The sequence below is a fragment of the Hypomesus nipponensis genome, chromosome 26 (genome assembly GCF_054491055.1).
Source record: "Hypomesus nipponensis isolate SF chromosome 26, ASM5449105v1, whole genome shotgun sequence".
Lineage (NCBI taxonomy): Eukaryota > Metazoa > Chordata > Actinopteri > Osmeriformes > Osmeridae > Hypomesus > Hypomesus nipponensis.
The window spans coordinates 7,863,330-7,875,000 of record NC_140386.1 but is presented as its reverse complement, the minus strand read 5'-3'; the positions used below and the strand labels follow the sequence as shown (position 1 = coordinate 7,875,000).

Genomic DNA, 11,671 nt, shown 5'->3' with positions numbered 1-11,671 from the left:
ATCTGCAGCCTGCCAGCACTCAGACAGTGCTGTCAGCAGTGCACCATTACCCCCGCACACACACACCACACACACACAGTGTATACATAGGCAGCCATGCACACACACACACAGCATGAGCTTTTTGCATATAGTTTGTCGTCACTGTCCTCCAAGGTCGCAGAGAGGCAGTAGGAAAGGATGAAGTGGTAATGAACTACTAATTCATGTGCCCACATCCTGTCCCCCCCACCCCAGGTCACACACACACACACACACTGATGTGTGGGACTGTTGGAGGGCTTGATGGTGAGTGCTGCTGGGGGGGGGGGGGGGCAGTTACCCCCCCTCCAGGTGTGTGAGTGTTCACTTTACATCTAATTAATTATGAATGAGCGTTTCCCCTTTGCTGTAACACTGGATGCCTCTCTCTCTCCCTCCCCCCCTCTCTCCCTCCCCCCCCCTCTCTCTCTCCCTCCCCCCCCCCTCTCCCTCTCCCTCTTCCCCTCCCTCTCGTTCTCTCTCTTGCAGACAAAACAGCAATGACCCACCCAGCTTGACAGCGTAGTCTTTCATCATCTCTCAAGGGCTTGTTTACACACACACACACACACACACACACACACACACCCCAGAGCTGGGTCACACGATAGAACGGGGAGACCAAACGGAGAGTCTTGTGCTCCTTGTGGTGCACTGAGTGAGGGAGATGGTTTACAGTAAAGAACCACATGTGTACACATGCACATGCACACACCCACACCAAACCCACTAACAGCTAGGCCACACACACACACACACACAACAAAACCACAAACCCTCATGCTGACATACCAAACGCACCACGGCCTAAAACATACATACACTCCCACACACATCCCTACTACAGCCCCCCCCCCCCCCCCCGCTGCTAAATATGTAAGAATGAGTCACACGGCGCTCTTCACGATAACAATGTGTCTCGGTGCCACACAATGCTTTTAAGCAAAACGTGTGTGTGTGTGTTCTATGCGCGTGTGTGGGAAGTAATGGGGTGTGTGTGTGTGTGTGCGTGTGTTCTATGCGCGTGTGTGGGAAGTAATGGGGTGTGTGTGTGTGTGCGCATTACAGTAATGAGAGCTCTGTGTCAGCAACTCCTCCTGTCTCTCTCCCGGCTGCTGATTAGAGGCTGTTTAAATAGCAGCTGCAAAACACACACAGTCCAAATACACACAGACAAACAAACAACACACACACACACACACACACGACAGGCACACACACACACGCATGCTGCTCACAGGGAGGGGCCAGCGTTTCCTCCAGCCAGGGAACCACCTACAACTATGATTAATTAACACTTTCCTCTTCCAGGAGGATCACATTACATGACCACAGCCCTGAACGCTGACCTCAACCACCGACGTCAAAATAGCCCTCTCTGAAGGCTGAAGGCTCACGGGCGGGGAACGAGCACAGAGGCTGTCACACAGGAACCATACACGCCGTCACTGCACAAACACACACTCTGTCCCTTCTCACACAGAGCCAAAACACACACACACAGAGACAGACCTAAACGTCCACACAATCAACAGCTCTAATCCCTGTACCTCCGTCTTATTCCGGAGCCCTAATCCACCTGAGCAACCGCAGTCAGGCTGCTGCCACGATCAATGGAGCCAAATACTCTCTTAATCCCTGCTATTCCTAGCCGCGATCTGGGTATGCAAGTGGATTTGGGCAGCCTTCGCTGGTGAGGGTGCACGTCTGTGTGCAGGCAAGCGTGTGTGTGTGTGTGGGGGGGGCGTGTGAGAAAGTGTGTAAATGTGTGTGCGTGAGAGAGAGACTGTGTGAGTGTGTGTGTGTGTGTGTGAAAGAGACAGCATTACCTGCAGTGGGACTATGCGTGTCAGTCTGGATGAGCTGAGGGGGTTGATCTGTGGGCGAGTCGTGGGGTCAGAGGAAAGCAGCAGCTTGCCTGTCTGCAATGCCTGCTGCCCGCGGACATCCCATAATCCACCAGACTGGTGTCTGGCCCAAACACACTTTGCGTAACCCCCCCTGGAGAGCTCGCAGTCATTCTGGAAATCCCAGCTGTGCAAGAGCTTGTCTTTCCTCGAATGCCACACAGAGTACATTTGGGAGATGCTAGCTGAGATTTGAGATCATCCTGGTTGCCAATTTTTTTTTGGGGGGGGCTCCATTGTATTTCTTCAGCTTGCTACTTGGCCAGGTATGCTAACTCAAGACGAAACAGCCCAGCACATGTCCACGTACGAGTCTCTAAACCTGATTCTCTAGAACAGTGTTCTCCGGACTGTACGCCAGTGTTCTAGAGCCTATGCACCAGCGTTCTAGAGCCTATGCGCCAGTGTTCTAGAGCCTATAGGCCAGTCTTCTAGGGACCTTGTGCCCTCGTGTTTCAGGGGCTACGTGTTCCGGGGTGTACGCCCCAGGGCCTGGCAGGCAGGCAGGCTGGTGGAGCTTGCTCTAATTGGAGCTGCAGCTTGGTGCCAGCGCTGCCGAGGGTGGTGCGACCCAGAGGAATGCCTGGAATCACACAGCCAGGCCCCCCTGTTTGGACTGGGGCGCTTTGGAGCCCGCGCCCGGGAGATGGGGGGGAACAATAGAAGTTTAGGAAGAGGAGGGGGGAAGAGGCGATTCTGGCGTGGGGGATGAAAGCGGGGGGGAGTGGGAGAGGAGGGACCCTGTGAAGGTGTGCCAAGGGAACAGAGAGAGGCCCTGGGCGGGCAGGCTGGGACACTGCGGAGAGCCTCTGTCCCACACTCAGAGCCAGTCAGGCCTGCCCTGGGCTGGGCTGGACACATTCCTCCATACCCCCACACTCAGGTGTACACACCCCACTCACACACACACACACACACACTCACGACCGCAAACATACTTACAGATACTGTGGTGGATTATCTATCCACGAAAAAGTCCCGTTTCGAAAACAGAAACACGCCCACACACCCAGTGAACTTTGCCAGGAACATCTACGCACGGCCAAATACTCTAAAAGGCCTTGCAACACACCAACACAAACACTCATCTACGGTTCACAATATCCTCCAGAGACACAGGGCCCTTTGTTTCCTATGAGAGGAGGAAATTAGGCTTCAAAACACTGTTCTGTTGACCGCCATTCCAGGGGTTGAGGTTTGGGGCTAGGTCGATGGCTAGGCTAGGCCACCCCAGTACCAGGGTTAGAGCTTGTGTTCCTAGTCCCAGCGCTAGGTCCAAAGGATATCGTTCGAGGGTTAGGACTAGGGTTCTAGGGCCAGTGTACCTGTGGTACTGTGTCTGCAGGAACTGGAACTCCTCCTTGATGCGGTCCAGGGTCTCTGGGTAGGTGAGCTTGAGCGACTGGGGCGTCCCCGAGGCCGCGGCCGCCGCTGAGGACCCAGGGGGTGGCTGCAGAGGTGCCTGCGGAGAGAGAAGGAAGACGTGAGCACAAACATCGTGACTCCCCCTGGACCACGAAGCTCCAGAGGACACGTCATCCGGGGGACTGTTCAACCAGCAGGCGTCGTCGACGCGTTCACGTCCCTCCGGAGAGAGGGGAGAACCTCCCACGCGAGAGGAGGAGGAGGGCATCCGGGAGTGGAGGAGGACTCCAGAGGCACTTAACTCCTCCAAATGAAGACACTTGTCCTAAGTGAAGGCTGGCTGGAGAAGGGGAGAGGGTGGTGGTGGGGGGGGCGCGTCAGAGCAGTCTTGGTCTCTCCGCAGGGTTCACAGCAATTAGGAGCCAGGGGCTTTGGGGTGTGGGGAGTGTTGGGGGTTATGCCACGAGACAGGCAGACAAAGGGTCGTGGCGCTGGGCTGACGGGGCTATCTGTCAGAGAGGCCTACTAGCCTGCTACTGAAGCCGACTGAGGGCAAACACACACACACACACACACACACACACAGCCTTAGTGGAGCTGGACACAAGATGGAGGCCTGAACGTGGGTCCGACCAGTGACGCCAGGGTTTCCAGGACTTGTTGAGTGGCAACAGTGATATCGCTTGCGGGCGGCCGCATGGCTGGTGTACAACAGAGAACACGTCTGTATAGCGCTGGCAGTGCACGACAGACACAGCCAACGTGTGTGTGTGTGTGTGTGTGTGTGTGTGACTGAGAGAAGGTTAGCCAGCGACAGGGAGCTACACAGAAAGGCCAGGCTTGCAAGCAGAGGGGGAGGTGAGGGGGTCAACACGACCGGAGGAGGAGGATAAAAAGGAGGAGAGAGGAAAGAAACATTGGAGCTGATCTGGGCCCAGCAGGCAGGCAGAGAGGGAGGGAGGAGGGGGGGGGGGGGGGGAGGGCAGTTCATTGTTCCAGGCTCTAACGAGCTCCTTTCCCTGCACTCCGACTCAATCTGCCGACTACATCCCCCTCTCAGAGCAGAGGCAGGGGCCCACACACACACACACACACTCATTCCTGTCAGGCACGCACACATTCATGTACACACACACACTCCTCTCAGGCACACGTTCCATGTACACACACACACACACACACACCAATTACTCTTCACAGGGGAAAGGCGCCTCAGGAACCTGTGCATCAAGGCCATTTTGAAGGAGGAGGAAGAAGGGGAGGAGGGAAGGGGGGAGGATAGCATACTTGGACTCTCCTTTATCTCTCTCCCTTCCCTCTCTCTCTCCCTCCCTCCCTCCCTCTCCCTTACCTCTCTCTCTCTCTCTCCTTTTCTTGTGCCAGACTACAGCGGTGTGCACCAGAGAACAGGTGCACAGAGCAGCTTCATCCCCAGAGTGTGGGGGAGGGGGGGGGGGTGGAGGCTGGCCCAGCCCAGAGGCCCAGAGCAGAGTGGACCGGGTCTGCATCCAAACCGGGGTGGAAAGAGATTTATTGAGAGGCAGGAAACTGCTGGCTGGCCAACCTTCTGCTGGGTCAGGCTTTCTGGGCTCTGACGCAAAAGATGTGTGTGGGGGGGGGGGGGGGGGGGGGGGGGGCTTTTTTCCCCATGATTCAGGCCAACGTCAGAGACACTGCCATCAGGCCCCCCTCGCCCCCCTCCCTTCGCCTCCGACCCCGGGCCGGCGTGTCCCCGATCAGCCAGAAGGTCAGCTGCTCCACGGCCCTGATGGGGGTCGGAGGTCACAGGGTCGACCCTCCTCACTCTGGGCTCTTGAGCGACAGCGTGTTGGCGTCGCCGCTGTACGGTATTTACGATAGCGAGAGCACACGTTCAACGCTTCATTGACTGATGAATTGATTAAGATGGGGGGTGGGGGGGCTGCATTAACCCAGAGGCTAAAGCCTATCAGAACAGGGTCACGGGTCAACGATTGCGCGAGTCCCATTACACGACATCCGCCTCCCCATCCAAACACTGTCCCCGGCTCCTTCAGCCCAGGAAGGCCCGAGTCAATTGTAGTGATTAAATCTGGCCCTGCTGAAGCTGGCTGGGGTGGCATGGAGAGTAATGGCAGAGCTAGCCCGGGGGCCAGTAATGGCTGTAATCAGGCCCATGGTTCATCCAGGAGGCCTTTAAATAGGATAGGAGGCCCGAGGAGGCTGCACTCGAGCAGCGGACTGGGAGGGACCTTCTGCCGGAGCAGTCTGCTCCAAATTACAACCACCTTCTCACGAGGTCTGGCTGCTATTATGAACGCGGCGTGTTACACACATGCTCTCACGCACACGCATCTGATCACGCACGCACTCAATATGGTCTCACACACACACAGATATATACATAAGCGCGCATACATACACACATACATACATACATACATACACACACACACACACACACACACACCAAAGTGTGTGCGTGTGCACACAAACGATCGCGCACAGTCTGACAGTCTGATGGCTTGTCAGCGCGGCATTCCCTGAATGCAATCAACGTTGTTTTGATTCGAGTTCCTTCTAATTACACTGAATGCTGGTAAACCTCAATGACCTCACATCTCCCCCCCCCCCCCCCCCCCCCCCCCCCCCTCACACACACACACACACACACCAAAGGTGAACTCCCATCATCTACAGATTAATAGCTGCCATATGAGAACCTCATCCAGATGAGGGGTATGGTTTGACTTTAAAGCCCCACATCAAGCCCCCCCCACTGCGGAGCAACGCCGCGAGGTGTTCACACGGGCAAACACACCGACGAGCCTTCTAACGAGCCTTCATCTGCACACTCCCAATCCATCAAAACGTCTCAAGCTTGGATCTCCTCCGCCACCCCCCCCCCCCCCCCCCCCCCCCCCCCGTCACACATATCTGTGGGTTAAGGCCCCTGCTAAGGGAATGCATCATAAATGAATATGGAACAAGCAACATAATAAAAGGACAACAAACACCTGTGAAACCGCATTGAGGAAAACACCAGGCGTCAATGGTCACGCAGGTGTGCCCTTCTGCAACGAGTACACGTGTGCAATTCTACGAATTGGCCAGGATGTTCGTTGCATTGCAATGGGACCAGGTGGGATTGTGGGTAGGGTGGGGTGGGGGTGCAGCGGTCCTGTCAGTGTGCGCCCCCCCAAGCTGTTACTGTGGTGCTGACTACCTGTCTGGCCCATTAGCCGGCCTGCTAATTACCCTCTGCTTTCCCACAGAGTCAATCGTTAGAGTAAACAGCCACCATACTCTTGTGAGACTGGGATGGAATAAAGAGCGCGCACACACACACACACACACACACACACACTTCCTACCATGAAACACATACCAACTTTCCCATTAACGCGTTTGAAGTCCAAAAACCTCTCATTTCCAATTATTCACATGGAGATGTCAACAAAGAAACGGCAAGGAAAAGACCAAAAACAAACAATGGGAGCATTAGCAAGTTCTAGAACCGTCTGGCAGGGAGAGTGACGAGCGCCTGTCCTCCTGTATCGATTGCAGCCTCTTCCTGTGGCTCTGTGTGCTTTCTGTGCTGGCAACCAACGCCTCGGTAATCTCTCACTTACTCCCTCACTTGGGAGGGGGGGGGGGGGGGCTAGGCACCTGTTTCATTAGCACCACCACACATTTTCTCTCTCTCTCTCTCTTCCTCCACCCCTCCTCTTTATTCAAATTTCCCCCCTGTCAGAATACATTAGCTATGCAGAACACTTTGGCTGTCAGCTGTGCTAATTGCAGTAGGTGCCTTCCTTTATTAGGTAACCAGGAGAATGTTTGTTCTTTTCCATTCCACCACACCTCCACGACGTGTGTAAACCTGAGATCCTTTCAGCGTCTCTCCCTCTCTTTCTCTAGCTCTCTCTGGTTCCTTCTTCCGTGCTGGATAATCGTTGGCTGGGCCGGCGGGCTCCTGATCGATAGCCAGCCTCTCTCCTGAGAACAACACAGGAGATGGAGAGCCCACAGTATGCTGGGACACAGGAAGTGGTCCACACGGACTGTGAAGGGACTGAGGCCTTTTATCCAGCCACCCGGGCCCACACCACCAGGCCCTGTCCCTGGGTAGAAAAGGACAAACTCGGCCCCTTTATGTGCCTCGCTCCAAGGCAATCAGGAGTGGTGGTATAACAAGCTAGGCCCTGGTGGCTCTCTGGGTGCCCACTGCCTTTGTTTTGTGTTTGCGCGTTGTGGGTTACCTCGGGTGAACCAGTCAAACCGGGTGGATGATGTTAAGTATTTAAGACACAGTGCTGATAGCTTTTCGGGTCCACATTATGCTGGTTTCCTAGAATAGAAACGCTCTCTGCTTCTGCTTAGACTAAGCTGCCTGTCATCACCACAGTTACAGAACTGATGGGTCACTATAACACCGTGACTTTGCTGCGTTAGTTCCACTCCGGCAAAGCATAAACTACTCTATGGTCAAATATTTACCATAAATGTAATAGTAAGAGTTAACCCTGATGCTTCTTTATCATTATAAATGTTACAATATGACATAAGCAACCAAATGACATACTTTACTTCTATGGGGTTGGTTGTCGGACACCCCCCTGCACTGGAAACAAGCCTCATTTCACAGCCACGGCCTTTGAAGGGGGTGACAGAGAGGATAGCCTTTCACAGTGCTGAAGGTCTGTTGTGGTTGGCTGTAACCATACCCCGGCCTCACTTCTTACCATGGCCCACAGCCTCACTCCAGGATGCACAGTCATACATTAAGATGTGGTGGATAGTCCTCCAGAGGCTGGGGGCGAGGAGAGGGAGGGTGAGGGGTGAGGAAAGGGAGGGTGAGGAGAGGGAGGGTGAGGGGCGAGGAGAGGGAGGGTGAGGAGAGGGAGGGTGAGGGGTGAGATGAGGGAGGGTGAGGGGCAAGGTGAGGGAGCGTGAGGGGCGAGGAGAGGGAGGGTGAGGGGTGAGGAGAGGGAGGGTGAGGGGCGAGGAGAGGGAGGATGAGAGGTGAGGAGAGGGAGGGTGAGGCGAGGGAGGGTGAGGGGCGAGGTGAGGGAGGGTGAGGGGCTAGGTGAGGGAGGGTGAGGGGCTAGGTGAGGGAGGGTGAGGGGCGAGGAGAGAGAGGGTGAGGGGCGAGGAGAGAGAGGGTGAGGGGCGAGGAGAGGGAGGGAGGGTGAGGGGCGAGGAGAGGGAGGGTGAGGAGAGGGAGGGTGAGGGGTGAGATGAGGGAGGGTGAGGGGCGAGGTGAGGGAGGGTGAGGAGAGCGAAGGTGAGGGGTGAGGAGAGGGAAAGTGAGAGGCGAGGACAGGGAGGATGAGGGCCGAGGAGAGGGAGGATGAGGGGCGAGGAGAGGGAAAGTGAGAGGTGAGGAGAGGGAGGATGAGGGGCGAGGAGAGGGAGGATGAGGGGCGAGGAGAGGGAGGGTGAGGGGCGTTGTGTTAAGTGCTCTGACCGCACGCCCACGTTCCAGTAGAACCAGCTGCCTGGCTGGGTGGAGGCTGGCCTGGGTGGGTGGAGGCTGGCCTGGGTGGGTAGAGGGTTGCCTGGCTGGGTGGAGGTTGGCCTGGGTGGGTGGAGGGAGGCCTGGCTGGGTGGAGGCTGGCCTGGGAAGGTAGAGGGTTGCCTGGGTGGGTGGAGGCCTGGCTGGGGTTGAGGCCTGCTGAACTACCTAGTCTTCCTTAGACTAAGTGCCAACACTGAAGAACATAAGGCTAAGAAGCCATGCTTTAAATCTTGTTGCCATCCATAGGACATGAATGTCAAAAGCAGTCTCACGGGTGGGGTGCAGGGGTGGTGTGGGGGAGGGAGGGAGACGTGGGGGTTAGGCAAATGAGTAGTACTTAATTGATACTCCACATAGCTGGAGGGCTGGTGTTTATGCCTTCACTTATGTTCAAAAGCTCTCCAGCCAATCAACTGTACAGGTAAAGCTAAATACGGAACTGGGTCACATATGAATATCTCAGAGATGCAGCTCACCAGAAAAGTCTGAAAGAGGGACAGGCGATTCTTGTTTTTAAACTATGCTGTTCTTAATAATTTACTGTACCTTTGTAGGAGTATGTTTGAAAGAGGCAAATAAAATGATTGACAAACAAGTGGCACTTCAATGGAGTACATCACTAGGAAAATGTGTCAACATAACCAGCTGACTCATCCTCTAACTGGACAAACAAACCGGGCAGATCACTTCACCGTCTGAGTCAGTTCATAATACAGTTCAAAAATAAATTTGGCGGAATTATCTGGTCCGAATTATAGCTAGGAGATGAAACCCAGGACAGAGAACAACTGGAATTTGCACACGATGTGGGGTCACTAAAGCCATCTTGTTTAGAGAGCTTTGCCATCGATTCCATCGAAATCCCAACTGCTTACTGTGGATAATAGCAGACCCACATTTGACCCGTGTAACACATACCTTACACCTAGCATAATTATTTGTGTTGTAAAAAATATTGTTATGCTACTTTATGGCCTGAAAGTCATTCTAGATTAGCAGTGATACGTGACAAAAACATACATTGCATAGAAAGTAACCCTTCTTGGTCAAGTTACGAATTCCTCGCTTTAAAATGCCTCAAGTTTACAATTCGTTTACAAATACACAGCTTCGTAGACAAAAGGGTTGCGATGGCCTTTGTAAAATTAAAAAAGGATTGACCAATTACCGAACGTTACAATGTAGCACACTTACCGGGGGTCGGTTTTGAGGAAACATTGTCGGCGCCTGGCTGTTGTTTTTAATCGTCTTCTCTCTTACAGCGAAACGGCTTGGACAACAAAATACGAAAACGGTCGACTGTTTGTTTCAGAAACGCATTTGGCCTGGTTTCGGTGGCGGTTATGGCAAAGCTCGTCTAGGCTCGCTCATTCCTTGCTCAAGACTCCCTTTGTTCTGGTAAATCTCCAACCCACAGAACACTCCACGTAGTAAAGATGCGCCCAGTCCAAGATGTTTCAAGTCCTCGATACTTCGAATAATTAAAACATCGGTGGCTCTTCGCGTAAACCGTTCCCTCTTCGGTGTATTCTCACCGTCTTTCATAAAGAAAAACGTGGCTGTGGCTTGTTATACTATGTGGTTTCCGAGACGGACACCGTCACATTCAATGCAGCCCCAGCCTCTTTTGTCTCGTTGGTTGCCCTAGTCTTTTCACACAACACTCCCTCTCCGCTCTCTCACTCCCCCCTTCTCATATCCTCGCCTGATCTTCAATGGGACATGGCCATACGAGTTGTTGTCTTGAGGAGGAATCTAAAAGCACAACTATTTGCTTGGCATTCTTGTTACCGAATCTCTCTTTCTAATGAAGCTTGTTTCTCGGTTGAGCCAAAGCGAAAGACTGTTCTAAAAATAAACCATTAGTGAAAGTCCTCTTAAACAATCTAAAAATGTATGCTGTTCAAATAGCCTGATGATATTTGTAATGTGTAAATACCCTTGTTGTAGTATGTAACGTGTGCCCAATTGCAGGCCTGTTTGATATTTCTATCTTTCACACATGTAGGAAAATATATTATATGTAACATTTTCGATATAAAGTGGGGGTGCAATGGAATTGTTCATGATTGAATGAAATCTCCACGTGGGGTTCAGCCTAGCCTCAATCTACTCTGTAAGAAGGAACCAATGAGCATTCGGCATACCCACGTGGGGTGCACTGACCGCTTCTTGATTGGACGAGAGTGGTACGCATGAGCTCCAAACGTCAATCAAAGTACACCAAAACAGCTCAGAGGACAAGTTAACCCTTAAGGGGTGAGCGAGGTGATTGAGAATGCAATATGGTTGTGGTAGCTTTCGTATAATATATACAGTATATATAGATAGATTTTTTCAATAAAAATAATATCCAAATGTGGTTGGCCTGCCTATACATTTCTGGCTGTGAAAAAGAGAATTCTGTGTATGCACTTATATGCAGAAAAGTATTCCATTGAAGGGAGGAATTCTGGAAACATTTATTGGTATTCTGGTGGCACGACCCCTTTAGCAGGCCTCATAATTAGAGCGACAGATATTGAAAAAGCAATTTTCTTACAGTGGAAATCACAACCTGCCAGAGGTGGAGTTGGAAAATACAGAGGAGAGAGAGAGTGAGAAAAAGAGAGAGAGAGAGAGAGAATCAGGGAGGAAGGACAGCAGGGGGGTGCTAAGAAAGAAGGACCAGTGGGAGAGTTGGAGATTGAACGAGGGAGGGAGAGCACTAGGGCAGTAAAAAAAAAAAAAAAATGTGTGTGTGCTATGGTGTGTGCCTGCATGTGTGAGTGAGTGGGAGAGATAGAGAGAGAGAGAGAGAGAGGGAGAAAGAGAAAGAGAGAGAGAGAGAGAGGGAGAGGGAGAGAGAGAGAGAGAGAGAGAGAGAGAAGGGGAGAGA

At 52.9% G+C, this 11,671-nt stretch overlaps 1 protein-coding gene across 3 annotated transcripts in view; it reads right to left on the bottom strand.

The window, feature by feature from the left end:
- The window catches only part of tle2a (TLE family member 2, transcriptional corepressor a), a 24,860-nt gene extending 14,396 nt beyond the window's left edge, over nucleotides 1–10,464 (bottom strand). For 2 of the 3 annotated variants that reach the window (XM_084692868.1, XM_084692866.1), the window contains exons 1-2: nucleotides 9,988–10,464; nucleotides 3,254–3,390 (exon numbers count right to left, since the gene is read on the bottom strand). In XM_084692868.1, the coding sequence (XP_084548994.1) occupies nucleotides 3,254–3,390; nucleotides 9,988–10,011 (161 nt within the window). In that variant the 5' untranslated portion in view covers nucleotides 10,012–10,464. The remainder of the gene's footprint in view (nucleotides 1–3,253; nucleotides 3,391–9,987) is intronic. The other variant, XM_084692867.1, reaches the window with a different exon arrangement.
- Nucleotides 10,465–11,671: the final 1,207 nt, after the last annotated feature.